The 16033-nt window shown below is 43.6% G+C and overlaps 1 protein-coding gene across 3 annotated transcripts in view; it reads right to left on the reverse strand.

The window, feature by feature from the left end:
- Positions 1-7729: 7729 nt before the first annotated feature.
- The window catches only part of GNPAT (glyceronephosphate O-acyltransferase), a 40663-nt gene continuing 32359 nt past the window's right edge, over positions 7730-16033 (reverse strand). For all 3 annotated transcript variants that reach the window (XM_005891165.3, XM_005891164.3, XM_070364853.1), the window contains 6 exons: positions 14634-14713; positions 13620-13760; positions 13256-13355; positions 13079-13172; positions 12409-12470; positions 7730-8039 (listed from right to left, as the gene is read on the reverse strand). In XM_005891165.3, coding sequence (XP_005891227.2) covers positions 7996-8039; positions 12409-12470; positions 13079-13172; positions 13256-13355; positions 13620-13760; positions 14634-14713 — 521 coding nt within the window. In that variant the 3' untranslated portion in view covers positions 7730-7995. The remainder of the gene's footprint in view (positions 8040-12408; positions 12471-13078; positions 13173-13255; positions 13356-13619; positions 13761-14633; positions 14714-16033) is intronic.

The raw sequence follows: 16033 nt of genomic DNA on the forward strand, positions 1-16033 counted from the left end.
GTCCACGGGGTTGCAAAGAGTCGGACACGACTTAGCGACTTCACTTCAATTCAGACACAAGGTATTCAGCACTAAGGAAATTTTACAAGGGGGCATCAACAACATTTAGAATATGGATAATTAGAACCTCAGAGGGAAAGATTACTTTCCAATTTTCATCTTTGTATTTCTTTTTGCCCTAATTTATGAGAAATGTCTCATCTTCCAAACTTCTGCTGAGTTTTTGATTTCCAATCTGTTTTCATGTTTATTTTTCCTGAGCTTGCTTTTTGTCTGACTGTCCCTTTATATGGATTTCCCTGATGGCTCAGATGGTAAAGAATCTGCTTGCAATGTGGAAGACCTGGGTTCAATCCCTGGGTTGGGAAGACCATCTTTTACCTCACAGAGGACATTAAGGATATCAGGTTTTATTGTTACAGTGAACCCCAGGGTCTGGGTTCTCTGTGCCAACACTCCTCACCCTGCCCTGCTTGCTGCCCTCCCCATAACCCAGCACCCCACTGTTGATTTCTGGATTCAACAGTAGATTGAATCCTGTAGAACAAACCCCTCCCCACCCCACCAGCCCCAAGGCCATCTTTCTTTCTGAAGAACTCCGGGACCAGGTGGAGGAGACAAGAGGTGGTGGTCAGGGGGAGGTGTCTTTCCTTCTCACTTCTTTCTTGGAGCCTTGCTTCTTCCTGCAAAGCCTATCTTCTGCCTCAGGTTTATTTAATTTTTTTTAATGTTGATTTGTGTTTTATTTATAAATCTCAGCTGTTTTGGATTATGATGTGTTTACAAGGCTACACAGGTAATATGGAAGGGAAAATGGAAAAATACAAACGGCAGAAAATGTCTTACAGTAATAAATTTTTTTTTTGCAAGCAGCAACCTTTTCTCAGTCTTTTTTATGTATGTATATACATGTATTCTTTTAAAAATATTCTTTTCCATTAGAGTTTTATCATAGGATTTGTTTTTAAATTGGAGGATAATTGCTTTATAATGTTGTGTTAGTTTCTGCTGTACAACAATGTGAATCAGCTCTAAGTATATTATATATATATAATATACTTATGTATATGTCCCCTCCCTCTTGAAATGCCCTCCCACCCCACCCCGCACCCCACTCCCCTAGGTTGGCACACAACACCAAGCTGAGCCTCCTGTGTTATACAACAGCTTCCCGCTAGCTAGCTATTTTACACACGGTAGTTTATATACGTCAGGCTACTCTCTCAATTCATCCCAACCTTTCCTTCCGTGCTGTGTCCACAAGTCCATCCTCTACATCTGGTTTCTATGCCTTCCCTACACTAGCTTCATCAGTCTCATTTTTCTAGATTCCTTATATATGTGTATTCCTATATACGTATTCCTTATATATGATATTTGTTTTTCTCTTTATGACTTGACTTCACTCTGTGTGAAACAGACTCTAGGTTCATCCACCTCACTACAAATGACCTGATGCTGGGAAAGGCTGAGGGCAGGAGGAGAAGGGGACGACAGAGGATGAGATGGTTGGATGGGATTACCGACTCAGTGGACATGGGTTTGAGCAAACTCCAGGAGATAGCGAAGGCCAGGGAAGCCTGGTGTGCTGCAATCCATGGAGTCACAAACAGCTGGACACGACTTAGTAACTGATCGACAACAACAAATGACACAATTTTGTTCCTTTTTATGGCTGAGTAATGTTCCATTGTATATATGTACCACATCTTTATCCATTCATCTGTCAATGGCCATTTAGGTTGCTTCCATATCCTGGCTATTGTAAATCGTGCTCCAATGGACATGTGTCATCTTGAATTACGATTTTCTCAGGATAAATGCCCAGTAGTGGAATTGCTGAATCATATGGTAGTTTTATCCCTAGTTTCTTGAAAAGGAGAAGGCAATGGCACCCCACTCCAGTACTCTTGCCTGGAAAATCCCATGGACGGAGGAGCCTGGTGGGCTGAAGTCCATGGGGTCGCTGCGAGTCGGACACGACTGAGTGACTTCACTTTCACTTTTCACTTTCATGCACTGGAGAAGGAAATGGCAACCCACTCCAGTGCTCTTGCCTGGAGAATCCCAGGGATGGGGAGCCTGGTGGGCTGCTGTCTATGGGGTCGCACAGAGTCAGACACGACTGAAGAGACTTAGCAGCAGCAGCAGCAGCAGTTTCTTGAAAACAAGTCTAAAAGCCTAAGAGGGAAACATTTTGCTGGCAATTCTTTTTGCCTTCCATCCCACTGCTATTAATAATTTCCCCTAAGACAAAGAAAAGGAAGCTTAATTGAACTGTGAAAAAGGAAAAGAAAAAACAAAGAGAAAAGTGGAAACATCAAGAAAGAAATATTCATCCACATATTTGAATGGTGATTTTAAATAAAGAATTAGAGACAGAGAGAGAGGAAGGAGGTGGTGGGGCTCAGTGATGACAGCAAAGCTGATACCCCAGCAGGAAGACGTAGTGGCCTCAAGGTGGGAGCCTGTCTCCACTCCAGGAAGATTCTGTCCTCAGCTGAGTTCCAGGGCAGCTCAAGTGACCACCCCCACCCCTTGGACCGGCACTTTTGCTTCCCCAGGTCCTGCCCTGAACAGCTCTGGGCCATGGCCTGGGCTCCTGCAACTCCATCCCTTTGGCCTCTGGCCTGTGATTGAACATTATATAGTCCTGTTGGCAGTGGTTGTTTCACCAAAAGCATTCATGAAATGGAAACAGTAAATGGAAATAATTTAAATCATGTCATAGAACGTCCATGCAGCTCGATTTCTTGTGGATAAAAGGATTAACCTAAAGGTAACAACCTCACAGTTGTCCTGAGGATCAAATGAGCTATTAGGGCTCTTCTGAGGGCGCGTGGCACAGAGCTGGCCCCGTCTGGCCTTGGGTGCACCCTGGGAGACGGCCCACTGAGGCCTTGCCTGCATCCCCAACCTTAAGCTCTTTAGTTCAGAGGCTGCCACACCTGACAACTTGCACAATGGGAAGCTTCAGTTTTTCAGGCAGAGTGGTAACCTTCGATTTCAACTCATGAATTTTACATGTAAAGAGTGTAATTTCCTCCTCTCAAGCTAAGGACAGACTGAGCCAGTGGAGATCCCATGAGCATCCCACCACCAGGGTGACTGACACCCACCCCTGGGAAGTGATCTGTGGCCGCAAGGGCCACTACCCACAGGACAAGCTGGGGACTCGGGGCATGCAGCCTCTGCATGCCCATGTGTGAGGATGGGTAAGAGCCAGCGATGATCTGATCTTTACTGGATGCTTCCTGTGGGCTAAGTCGCTTCAGTGTTTGATTCTTTGCCACCCTATGGACTATAGCCCGCCAGGCTCCTCTGTCTATGGAATTCTCCAGGCAAGAATGCTGGAGTGGGTTATCATATCCCTCCAGGGGATCTTCCTAACCCAGGGATCAAACCAGGGTCTCATGTCTCCTGCATTGGCAGCAAGTTCTTTACCACTAGTGCCACCTGGGAAGCCCTAGTCTTAATAGCTGAGACATAAAAGCAACCTAAATGTCCATCAATAAATGAATGGATAGAGAAATTATGGTATTTATATACAGCAGAATACTTCTCAGTCATAAAAAAGGAAGGAAATCTTGCCATTTATGACAGTCTGGATGGACCCTGAGGGCATTATGTTAAGGGAAGTAAGTCACACAAGAAAAGATAAATACCATACAATCTCACTTACACGTGGAATCTAAAGGGAAAAAAAAAAATTGAGTTCCCGGATATAGAGAACAGATTGGTGGTTGCCTGAGGCAGCAGGTCTGGACGTGGATGAAATAGGTCCGGGGGTGGGGTGGGTCGAAAGGAACAAGCTTCCAGTTACAGAATGAGTTAAGTCCTGGGGATGTGATGTACAGGATGGTGACTCTAATTAATACTACTTGATTATTATTATAATACAATATACAATAATAATACAATAATACAATATTGCATACTTGACAGTTGTTGAGAATAGGTCTTAAAAGTTTCCATGACAGGAAAAAAGAATTCTGTAACCATATTTGGTGACAAATAATAACTGGACTTATTGTGGGGATCATTTTGCAATGTATACAAATACTGAATTACGACATTTATACCTGAAACTAATATAATGCTATTTCAATTATACCATTTTTTTTAAAAAGTGGAAAAGAGAGAGAAGAGAGAAGCAGGAAGAGGCAGTGTGAAGACTCAGCTGGACACCGTGGCTTTGAGGGGACCCAGGAGCTGAGGCACATGGTGGTCTTTGGAAGCTGGAAAAGGCGAGGAAATACACCCATGTCATACACCCATGACAGCCTCAGAAGGAAGGCTGCCCACTGAGATTCCCTTTCAGACTTCTGACCTAAACAGTAAGATAATAAATTTGCTTGAGCCACAAACAGAAACTCACTGAGAACAAAGCACATCACTTGAAATTTCAGAAGGGAGATCCTAAAGATTTTCTGACAAAGCAAATGTTCATATTCAGGAATCAGAATGTTCTAATCAACTTTAGAAAACAGAAGATAAAGGAGAAACGCTTTTCAAAATTCTGAAGGAAAATTATCTCTAACTTAGAACTCTATACCCAGCTAAGCCATCAGACAACTGTGACTGTGGAAAGATTTTTAGGCAGGTGAAACCTAAAATATTAACCCCTCATACCCCTGGAACATGTACTTCACTAAAATTAAACAGATAAAAGGAAAGATATGGGATCCAAGAGAGAGGGGAATCCAATGCAGAAAAGTGAAGGAAAATGTTAAGGTAACAGTTTCCCAGTGATGGGAAACCCCTGGTTGACAGCTACATGCAGGCCTAGAAAGCAACCAGTCCAGGGTGGGCTCTAGAAAAATGTGTTTGAACTTACTGAAGGGGGAGTCATACTTCTGTCAGAGTTGATAACTTTAATCAGGAAAAACAAAAAAGTAAAGATATGAACGGAGTCAAGTAACACATCAAAATCTGTTTTCTACCCCACACTGAAGGATTTGATCCCACTGGTGAGAGGAAGAAGGGATATCTGGAAAGCTGTGACTTCCACCATGGCCCAGCTGACCTTGGAGGATGGCAGGTGTCTGCGAGAGACAGCCCAGTGAGGCACATGTAACGCTCTTGGGCTAAACAGCTCAACTGAGGCTGGCTCCTAAGGTTGTCAGTCAGGGATGCAAGCGCCTATGGCCATACTGAGCACTCTGGAAGCGTCCAATCTCATTTACTCTGGAAGCCAAGCAGGGTGGGTCCCAGTCATTAGTCACAGTAACAGGTTATACTCACTGCCAAGGACTGGATCTAACATTTTACTGACACTATTTCTTACAACTCAAGAGGTACTCTCATCATCCCCATTTTATGGATAAGGAAGTTGAGGCTTTAAGATGTTAAGCAAATGACACAGGGCTCACGTATGGTTGCTGGACTTCACAGCCAGTTGGGCTTCAGACTCTGCATTCTTGGCTGCTACACTGTGTGGTGTTAGGATAGGAGACTATCCTGGAAAACCAGATGCTATGGGTCCTTCTTTTACTAACTTCAAAGCAAGGGCAGCTCCACAGTTTATAGATGGGATGGGGGGCAGGGGCAGTTTAGGGACAGCAGTGTGGCTTGTAACTGCAGGTGAGTGCAAGAGCTTGTGTGGGGCAGGGTACAGGATACCCACTTGAAGCCCCATCAGCATAGGAAGCACGCTGTCCTTTGACTAAGACTTCAGGTTGACTTGGGAGGGTCCGAGAAGACCGAGAGAGAAAAAGCCCCACCTACCCACTCACCCCCCACAGCTGCCCCTACACCAAGACCTCAACTGCTTGGGCTGCAGCCCATTTCCTGCCTCTCCACTATGGGCTTACCTGCCTGGCTCTAATGCCGGAACTGGCCGGGAGAGAAGTCTATAGCCATTTGCACCCAAGTAGCTTTGTCCCCAAACTGGAAATGCATTACAAACACATCAAAAAGTAAATAAAAGTCATCTTACTCAGTCTTCAACACATACATAGCAGGAGAAAACAAGTAACCAGATTGGGTGCACACCCACTCAGCAAGGACTGGCCAGGGCCCCAGCTTCCCCACTGCTCTGGACTACCTGGAGGGCAGCAGCTCAGTGCCGTTTAGCTGGCAAGCCATACGATCCATACAAGCCAAGAACTGTTCAACTGACTCCTCAGCTCTTAGTGAGTCTTCTCTGGCTTTCCAACAAGCAGAGCCACATAGAGGGCCCCTCTGCCCCCAGTGCACGGGCCAGGGGAGTGACTCTCCAATCCGGATGTGCAGCACAAACAGCTGGGCCTCTGGGGAATGAACACACATTCCAGGGATTTGGATACAGACAGTCCTACAAGCAAATGCTGAAACCACGTTTCAGCATTTCCCATGGGACTTATATTCCTATTCAAACGTTTTACAAGAAGTCTCTAAGGCACTGCAGAAATTGAGCCTTGTTGCTATGGACTGAATGGTGGTCCCCAAATTCAGACTGTTATTGTTGTTCAGTCGCTCAGTTGTGTCTGACTCTTTGCGACCCCATGGACTACAGCACACCAGGCTTCTCTGCCCTTCTCCCATCTCCCAGAGCTTGCTTAAACTCATGTCCATTGAGTTGATGATGCCTTCCAACCATCTCGTCCTCTGTTGCCCCCTTCTCCTCTTGCCCTCAATCTTTCCTAGTATCAGGATCTTTTCCAATAAGTCGGCTCTTCATACCAGGTGGCCAAAGTATTGGAGCTTTAGCCATCAGTCCCTCCAATGAATGTTCAGGATTGATTTCCTTTAGGATTGACTGGTTTGATTTCCCTGCTGTCCAAGGGACTCTCAACAGTCTTCTCCAGCACCACAGTTCGAAATTCAGATATTGATGCCCTAATTCCCAATGTGACATGTCTGGAGCCGTTGGCAGTAATCAGGGCTAGATTGGGCAAATGGGGTGGGGCCCTAGTCTGATGGGGTAACGCCCTTCTAAGAAGAGATACCAGAGACTGTTGTCTTCAGACGCATAGAGAAGTAAGGTGAGCACATTGCAAGATGGTGGCCTCCTACAAGCCCAGGAAAGAGGCTTCAGAATGAAACCTACCTTGCTGGCACCTTGGTCTTGGACTTTGAGCCTCCAGAGCTGTAAAAAACCAAATTTCTGCTGTTTAAGCTGCCCACTCTGTGGTATTTCATTATGGCAGCCCAAGCAGATGAATATACCTGCGTTTCTTTTTAATTTCATTTTCCATGGCTCTTGTTTCAGTTACATTGGTCTTCCAGGTCCTTCAGAACCAACCCCAGGACATTCTGATTACAGTTCTCTCTGCACACTCACCCCTTGCCCCCTCCTCTGTCACCTGAGCCCCACATTTCGAGGACTGGCTGATCTCATCCAAATTCTCAGCTTAAATGCCCTTCCAGAAGCGGCGAGAGGTTTGCTATTTGCCCATCTTATTTCAAACTTTTCTTCCTTTGAAATGTTAAGCCTATTTATGATACATCGCATAACTTCTCTCTGTCACATGTACTTTCTCTAATTCAGTTTTACTGATTAAGGCCCTTGGGTGGCAAAGTTTAATGGAAGCTAGCTACTTTATTATATATCTTTGTCAAATGTGTACTTGTTTGAGGCAACCTGAATTAAAGAAAGTCACGAGAAGCGTAAGACATGCCCTTTCTAGTAGTTCTCTTTTGATAGCCAGAGCCTTTATAAAGTTGATGCTGCATTTTAATTCAGAAGTCAACATAACAGTTAAATACATGTAGTAAGTTGAACGTGTTAGTGAAATAGGAGCTAGGCTTTGTATTTCCAAACATGTTTCCAAAAGCCTGTTTTATTTTAAAACACACACAGCGTTGGACACAAACGTCTTTTTAACCATTGTGGAGCAAATTTCACTGACTACTTAAATTGATAGCTCTCCCTCTGTACTGAGTCCACTGTTCTCGAAGCCTTATAAAGGATGAGAAGATGGGTCGCTTCCTTTACTTCCCTCTTTGTTGTAATACGAGTCCATGAATGACAGAAATTACACGACCAATTTTTCCGTAACCATTTGGCAATCATTAAAGCTTCGCAGTTGCTGGTTTTCCTACTGGTGTTTTACAACCTAAGGTAAAAACAGAGAGATGGCTCATGAAATCATACAACACTTGGGCACTGGCGAAAGAAAAACACACGACATCTGTGCAGAGTTTTACAGACTGAAAAACAATCAGTGGAGACAGCAGCACCGTTAATAGAAGCAGCAGTGTCTCAAAGAGGCGATGGGCATGGCCATGGTGCCCCCAGCCACGTTTCCTGAACTTCAAGGCGAGCATGTTCCAGTATGTTCACTCTCACACCGTTGACTTCTGAGATTAAGAAATCAACTCCATCATCCTCAGAATGAGGGTTTTGGTGTCTATTTTAGCTTTATGCCTCTCTCACCAAATTCCGAAGAAGAGCAGGGAGATAAAAAAAAAAAACATCTTAAATGAACAATGCAAAGAAATAGCAGAAAACAAACGAATGGGAAAGACTAGAGATCTCCTCAAGAAAATTAGAGACACCAAGGGAATGTATCATGCAAAAGACAGACACAACAAAGGACAGGAGTGGTGTGGACCTAACAGAGCAGAAGATAGTAAGAGGTGGCAAGAGCACACAGAAGAACTGTACAAAAAAGGTCTTCAGTTCAGTTCAGTTGCTCAGTCGTGTCCGACTCTTTGCGACCCCATGAATTGCAGCACACCAGGCCTCCCTGTCCATCATCAACTCCCGGAGTTCACCCAAACCCATGTCCATCGAGTCGGTGATGCTATCCAGCCATCTCATCCTCTGTCGTCCCCTTCTCCTCCTGCCCCTAATCCCTCCCAGCATCAGAGTCTTTTCCAATGAGTCAACTTTTCACATGAGGTGGCCAAAGTACTGGAGTTTCAGCTTTAGCATCAGTCCTTCCAAAGAACACCCAGGACTGATCTCGGTTAGGATGGACTGGTTGGACCTCCTTACAGTCCAAGGGACTCTCAAGAGTCTTCTCCAACACCACAGTTCAAAAGCATCAATTCATCCCACCCTCTCCCTCTCCCACAGAGTCCACTGAAACATGTATAATATCATAGATGAAACGAGTCGCCAGTCCAGGTTCGATGCACGATACTGGATGCTTGGGGCTGGTGCACTGGGACAACCCAGAGGGATGGTACGGGGAGGGAGGAGGGAGGAGGGTTCAGGATGGGGAACATGTGTACACCTGTGGCGGATTCATGTTGATATATGGCAAAACCAATACAATATTGTAAAGTTAAAAAATAAAATAAATAAATAAATAAAAAGCATCAATTCTTAGGTGCTCAGCCTTCTTCACAGTCCAACTCTCACATCCATACGTGACCACTGGGAAAACCACAGCCTTGACTAGATGCACCTTTGTTGGCAAAGTAATGTCTCTGCTTCTGAATATGCTGTCTTGGTTGGTCATAACTTTCCTTCCAAGGAGTAAGCGTCTTTTAATTTCATGGCTGCAATCACCATCTGCAGTGATTTTGGAGCCCAAAAAAATAAAGTCTGACACTGTTTTCACTGTTTCCCCATCTATTTCCCATGAAGTGATGGGGCCAGATGCCATGATCTTCGTTTTCTAAATGTTGAGCTTTAAGCCAAATTTTTCACTCTCCTCTTTCACTTTCATCAAGAGGCTTTTTAGTTCCTCTTCACTTTCTGCCATAAGGGTGGTATCATCTGCATATCTGATATTATTGATATTTCTCCCAGCAATCTTGATTCCAGCTTATGCTTCATCCAGCCCAGCGTTTCTCTTGATGTACTCTGCATATAAGTTAAATAAGCAGGGTGACAATATACAGCCTTGACATACTCCTTTTCCTATTTGGAACCAGTCTTTTGTTCCATGTCCAGTTCTAACTGTTGCTTCCTGACCTGCATATAGGTTTCTCAAGAGGCAGGTCAGGTGGTCTGGTATTCCCATCTCTTGAAGAATTTTCCACAGTTTATTGTGATCCACACAGTCAAAGGCTTTGGCATAGTCAACAAAGCAGAAATAGATGTTTTCTCTTGCTTTTTCGATGATCGAGTGGATGTTGGCAATTTGATCTCTGGTTCCTCTGCCTTTTCTAAAACCAGCTTGAATATCTGGAAGTTCACGATTCACATATTGCTGAAGTCTGGCTTGGAGAATTTTGAGCATTACTTTACTAGCATGTGAGATGAGTGCAATTGTGTGGTGGTTTGAGCATTCTTTGGCATTGCCTTTCTTTGGGATTGGAATGAAAAAAGGTCTTAATGACCCAGATAACCACAATGGTGTGGTCACTCACCTAGAGTCAGACATCCTACAGTGTGAAGTCAAGTGGGCCTTAGGAAGCATTACTATGAACAAAGCTAGTAGAGGTGACAGAATTCCAGTTGAGCTATTTCAAATCCTGAAAGATGATGCTGTTAAAGTGCTGCACTCAATATGCCAGCAAATTTGGGAATCTCAACAGTGGCCACAGGACTGGAAAAGGTCAGTTTTCATTCCAATCCCAAAGGAAGGCAATGCCAAAGAATGCTCAAACTACCATACAATTGCGTTCATTTCGCATGTTGGCAAGTTAATGCTCAAAATCCTTCAAGCTAGGCTTCAACAGTATGTGAACTGAGAACTTCCAGATGTAGACACTGGATTTAGAAAAGGCAGAGGAACCAGAGATCAAATTGCCAACATCCACTGTCTCAGAGAAAAAGCAAGAGAATTCCATGAACCATCTACTTCTGCTTCACTGACTATGCTAAAGCCTTTGACTTTGTGGATCATAACCAACTGTGGAAAATTCTTAAAGAGATGGGAATACTGGACCAACTTACCTGCCTCCTGAGAAACCTGTATGCAGGTCAAGAAGAAACAGAACCAGATATGGAATAAACATACAGGCTCAAAACTGGAAAAGGAGTACGTCAAGGCTGTATATTGTCACCCTGTTTATTTAACTTATATACAGTGTAGGTCATGCGAAATGCTGGGCTAGATGAAGCACCACTGGAATCAAGATTGCCAGGAGAAATATCAACAACCTCAAATATGCATACGATACCACCCTAATGGCAGAAAGCAAAGAGGAACTAAAGAGCCTCTTGATGAAGGTGAAAGAGGAGAGTGAAAAAGTTGGCTTAAAACTCAACATTCAGAAAGCTAAGATTATGGCACCTGGTCCCATCACTTCACAGCAAATAGCTGGGGAAACGATGGAAACAGTGACACACTTAATTTTAGTGGTCTCTGTGGATGGTGACTGCAGCTATGAAATTTTAAAAGACACTTGCTTCTTGGAAGAAAACCTATGAAAAATCTGGACAACATATTAAAAAGCAGAGATGTCACTTTGCTAACAAAGATCCACGTAGTCAAAGCTATAGTTTTTCCAGTAGCCATGGATGTGAGAGTTGGACCATAAAGAAGGCTGAGCGCCGCAGAACTGATGCTTTTGAATTGTGGTATTGGAAAAGACTGTTGAGAGTCCCTTGGACAGTAAGGAGATCAAACCAGTGAATCCTAAGGAAATCAACCCTAAATATTCATTGAAAGGACTGATGCTGAAGCTAAAGCTCCAATACTCTGGCCACCTGATGTGTAAAGTTGACTCACTGGAAAAGACCCTGATGCTGAGAAAGACTGAAGGCAGAAAGAGAAGGGGACGACTGAGGATGAGATGGTTGGATGGCATCACCAACTTAATGGACATGAGTTTGAGCAAACTCTGGGAGATGGTGAAAGACAGGGAAGCCTGGCATGCTGCAGTCCACGGGTCGCAGAGGCAGACACGACTTAGGAACTGAACACCACCACCACAAAATTCAAAATCGAATTTCAAGGTTATGTATTCTGAAATTTCAGACATACTATAAATAGAAGACTATTTTAGTCCTAAGCAGGCAGTCCAGTGGTTAGGACTCCATGCTTTCATTGCTAAGGCCTGGCTTCAGGCCCCATTCAAGAAACTAAGGTCCTTGGCAATGAAATGGGAGCTAATGAATCCAAACTAGAAGGAGAGGCATCTTCTTGATGTCACCAGGACTAGATCATGCACCCTGGTTAGTATGTTAGGAGCGGATCATTTTTATGCTGTATAAGACTGCCTATTTTATGCCTGGTGTGTTTTCTGTTAGTTTTCTTCTTAGTTCCTTAAGAAAACTCTAGATGATAGAAATAGTTCTTTGCCTAAAGGGAAGGACAAAATTCTGTTGTTTGATAAATTTTAACGCCTTTGGAAAAACTTTTTCCTAATTAACATCAACTCATTTTTATGTAGACATTGGAATAAAGCTTATCCATGAATATAAAAAAAAAAACAAAAATAAAACAAAAATAGTTCTTTGCGTGTATTAAAGCTTGACTGCTGTTCATTTTGATAAATTATTTAGTACCGTACTTTCCTGTTTTACTATATGTTGCTAAATGCAATGTGAAAACCCATCACATTTTATTAAATGGTACTTACCAAGCATTTCCTCTAACTTTGTTGTGGCAGGTTCGTTCACGTTAAATATATAATCATTATTTCTAGGAGAAAAAATAATAAGCTTTCTTACTGCATAAATTAGGACAAAAAGACAACATTCATTTTTTATATAGTAAGAATGTTTAAATAGTCTTCCTCAAGGGTAGTTTTAAATAGCTGAAAGTTGTGTGTATATTAACATATATGTAAGGATACACACACACACGACATGCCCCCCACTCGGATTTTCTTATAATTAACCAATATGTGTGCACGTGTACTCAATCGCTCGGTCGTGTCCAATTCTTTGCTCCCAATGGACTGCGCCCACCAGGCTCCTCTGTCCAGGGAATATTTCAGGCAATAAAGGAGTGGGTTGCCATTTCCTACTCCAGAATTAACCTATACATTTCAATAATTAGGTCAAAGCCAAAATGCTGGCCTAAAGCAAATTTTTTCTTTGCTTCAGTGTAATGTTTATTCATAGCCACATAAAATCTGCATGGGAACGCAGAGTGGCTTCACTACTCAGAACGTGCAGAAGTGAAGCATGACGTGATGCTTCCTAGACCACATGCATCTCCACAGCTCTCTCTATGGACTTGCTGTTCGACTGCTTTGAGCTGTCGCCGCCCCGAGCCCACCCTGGGCATCATGCTCTGTTACTTACACCTTCTTCTTCTCCACCACACCGAGCCTCACAAAAGCTGCTAAGGCATTTTTCTGTACGTCGGAGGATAATACATCGTAACACTGTGAGGCCCCTAAAACACAGGGATGAGGGAGTGAGTGACCTCCTGTTTGTTCTCAGCTGACAGAAAGCACCGCCTTCAGGGTTGTGACTCACCTTGATCGAGAAGCTGACTTGTGAATTTTCTAACTCTTATGAAGTACTGTTTCTCAGTGAAGTAGTCTTCTTCTTCATTCAAGAGGTATTTGCAAATTATCTGATTTTTAAGAGGGGGGATAAGAGGAACAGAAAGTGAAAAAGGGAAGCCAACTACAATAGAACAGTAAAAATTTTACACTGACCCTCTTAATTGTATTCTGCCCCTCTATGGCAGAATAAAGACCCCTCCCCTTGCAAAAAAAAAGTTCTCTTCCCTTGGGGAAGACACTTGCTCTTCAGACCGGAAATAAGTACAGGGTAGGACAGTCTCAGTTATATTTGTTATGGGAGGATGAAGGAGAACTTGCAAAGATTTACACACCTGATAAGATTCCACAAAAGGTTTAAAAAGTCCTATTAAAAACTCTAACACAGAATTTCCTTTTTCTGTAACTAGGATGTCCCTCGTCATCACTTGTATGGCCTCACTTTTACAAAGCAAGTAACAGCCTTCTTCAAAGTCCTGGAAGGGGAGGGGAAAAGACAGAATTCATCCACAAATTTATAATTTAGGTCAATGATCCACTGCTGGGCTCAGTGTATGCAGCCATGCACCCTTGAAACAAGAGAAACACTAGCTAATTCTGCAACCCTTCCCAGACCCACGGTTGTGGTTGTTAGGAGCCAGAGCAGCACTGTTTCGACGCTCAGAATATTGATCCTCAAATACAGTAAACACTGAAAACCTGATAAGCCTCAGAAACCATTACCTGGGCAACAGATCTTCTTTCACTTTGTATACAGCCATACTCTCCTCACATTTAAACAAAAGTGCATGCGGCAAGTCCGAAAAACACTGAGAATCATGTTATGCTCAAAATGGCTGCCCTCACTTCCTACTGAACAAAACCTGTGTCCCTCAGCGTAACGGACAGACCCGAGACCCACTTGCCAGTGCTGCTTCCACGCCTGCAAGCCAGCGGTCCAGCTCTGGGGGCCCGATCCTTCACCAGCTGTCCACACCACCAGGCAGGACCACTGTTCTCCACTGTCTCTAAGCAAAAGACCCTAATCATTCCAGTAAGTTGTGCTGGAAAACGCGTCCTGATTGGTAAATTTTCTAACAGAATAGTTGGCTATTAGTTATTTTTACAGTGGCTGCACTAACAGTTCAATGATTTGGTTCCTCTCACCAAATAATCCCCAAATTATTGATTAAATGTGAAGAATTAAAACCGAGTTTGTTGAACTATAAGTGTCCATGTTTCCCTTTTGCACGTCTCTTTCTCTGCTGCATGTAGCCTTGAAGGAAGGGAAGACACACCTGTGAATCCAAGCCTAATATTTTCAGAACTCACACCATAAACACACAGCTTTTCTGCAGTTAAGGATTTACCTTTAGTGCATTTCCTGGAAGAAAGATGAACTCATCTGAAAAAACACTGCATAGGAAGCGAAAGCAACTGTAGACATCCTCTGGAAATAAATTCATTACACAAAATTACAACTCAGCTTTTTAAACAGGCAGGGAGTACCAAGCAGTTCATGATACTCCAAAATGTAGTATTTTTTTTAATTTATTTATTTTTAATTGAAGAATAATTGCTTTACAATAGCTTTGGTTTCTGCCATGAGTCAGCCATAGGTATACATATGTCCTGTTCCTCTTGAAGCTCAAAATGTAGTATTTTAAAGGCATATTATTCATATTCCAGGGGCAAGGAAGCTATGCTGTGTGCTTAGTTGCTCAGTTGTGTCTAACTCTTGCGACCCCAAGGACTGTAGCCTGCCAGGCTCCTCTGCCCATGGGGATTCTACAGGCAAGAACACTGGAGTGGGTTGCCATGCTCTCCCTCTAGGGGATCTTCCCACCCAGGGATTGAACCCAGGTCTCCCACATTGCAGGCGGATTCTTTATCATCTGAGTCACCAGGGAAGCCCATGAATATTGGAGTGGGTAGCCTATCCCTTTTCCAGGGGACTTTCCCGACCCAGGAATAGAACTGGGGTCTCCTGCATTGCAGGCGGATTCTTTACCAGCTGAGCTACCGGGGAAGGAAGCTATAAACAATCTAAATTTTACCCACAAGTAAACTACAGTCTAGTATGATTTCAATGGTTGAAGCTGAATTACAATCAGGCTTCTAATCAGTCAGTGTGGAAATGAGCAAGTGGCCTTAAAGCCAGGGCACTTCACTTCACCTGTGCATGGTTTCCTAGCAGAGAAGGAAAGGAATGGCTTCCTCCCTTCCTTCCACATTAACATCTGCCGATGTCTCTATCCCATCTTTGGCACTAGAACACACTGGCACACAACACTAGAAACTACTGTCTTACCCCTCAGATGTGTGGGTCTTCCTGGCCCATCAAATACAGACATTGATCTTTCTGGCATGACTTTTCTCATCATAAAAATATACCTCCATGCGGACACAAACGGTCGCCTCCAATTTCACACTGAAATACTCCAGAAGACTACGTATGTGCCCCTCAGCTGTGGATGAATCCCAACGTGAGAAGCCTCAGGGAGAACTAGGATCAAGGTCTGAGTTTCCTTTGTCCTGAGCTAAGCTGTCTGACCCCTCTGGGCCCCAGTTTCCTCATTCACAAAATGACATTTCCTTCCAAGGCTAAAGGTCTGTAGCTGAGCCCAGTGTACCTCCACTCTGGCTTTTCCTTAAAATGATCTACAGAGCTCTGGATGACAAACACAAAGACAACCAACTGAATCAGAGGCCTTCGGGGAAGGAACTCAGCCTCCAAAAATTCTACAGTGCAGCCCTGACTACAGGTTTC

The sequence above is a fragment of the Bos mutus genome, chromosome 28 (assembly GCF_027580195.1).
Source record: "Bos mutus isolate GX-2022 chromosome 28, NWIPB_WYAK_1.1, whole genome shotgun sequence".
Lineage (NCBI taxonomy): Eukaryota > Metazoa > Chordata > Mammalia > Artiodactyla > Bovidae > Bos > Bos mutus.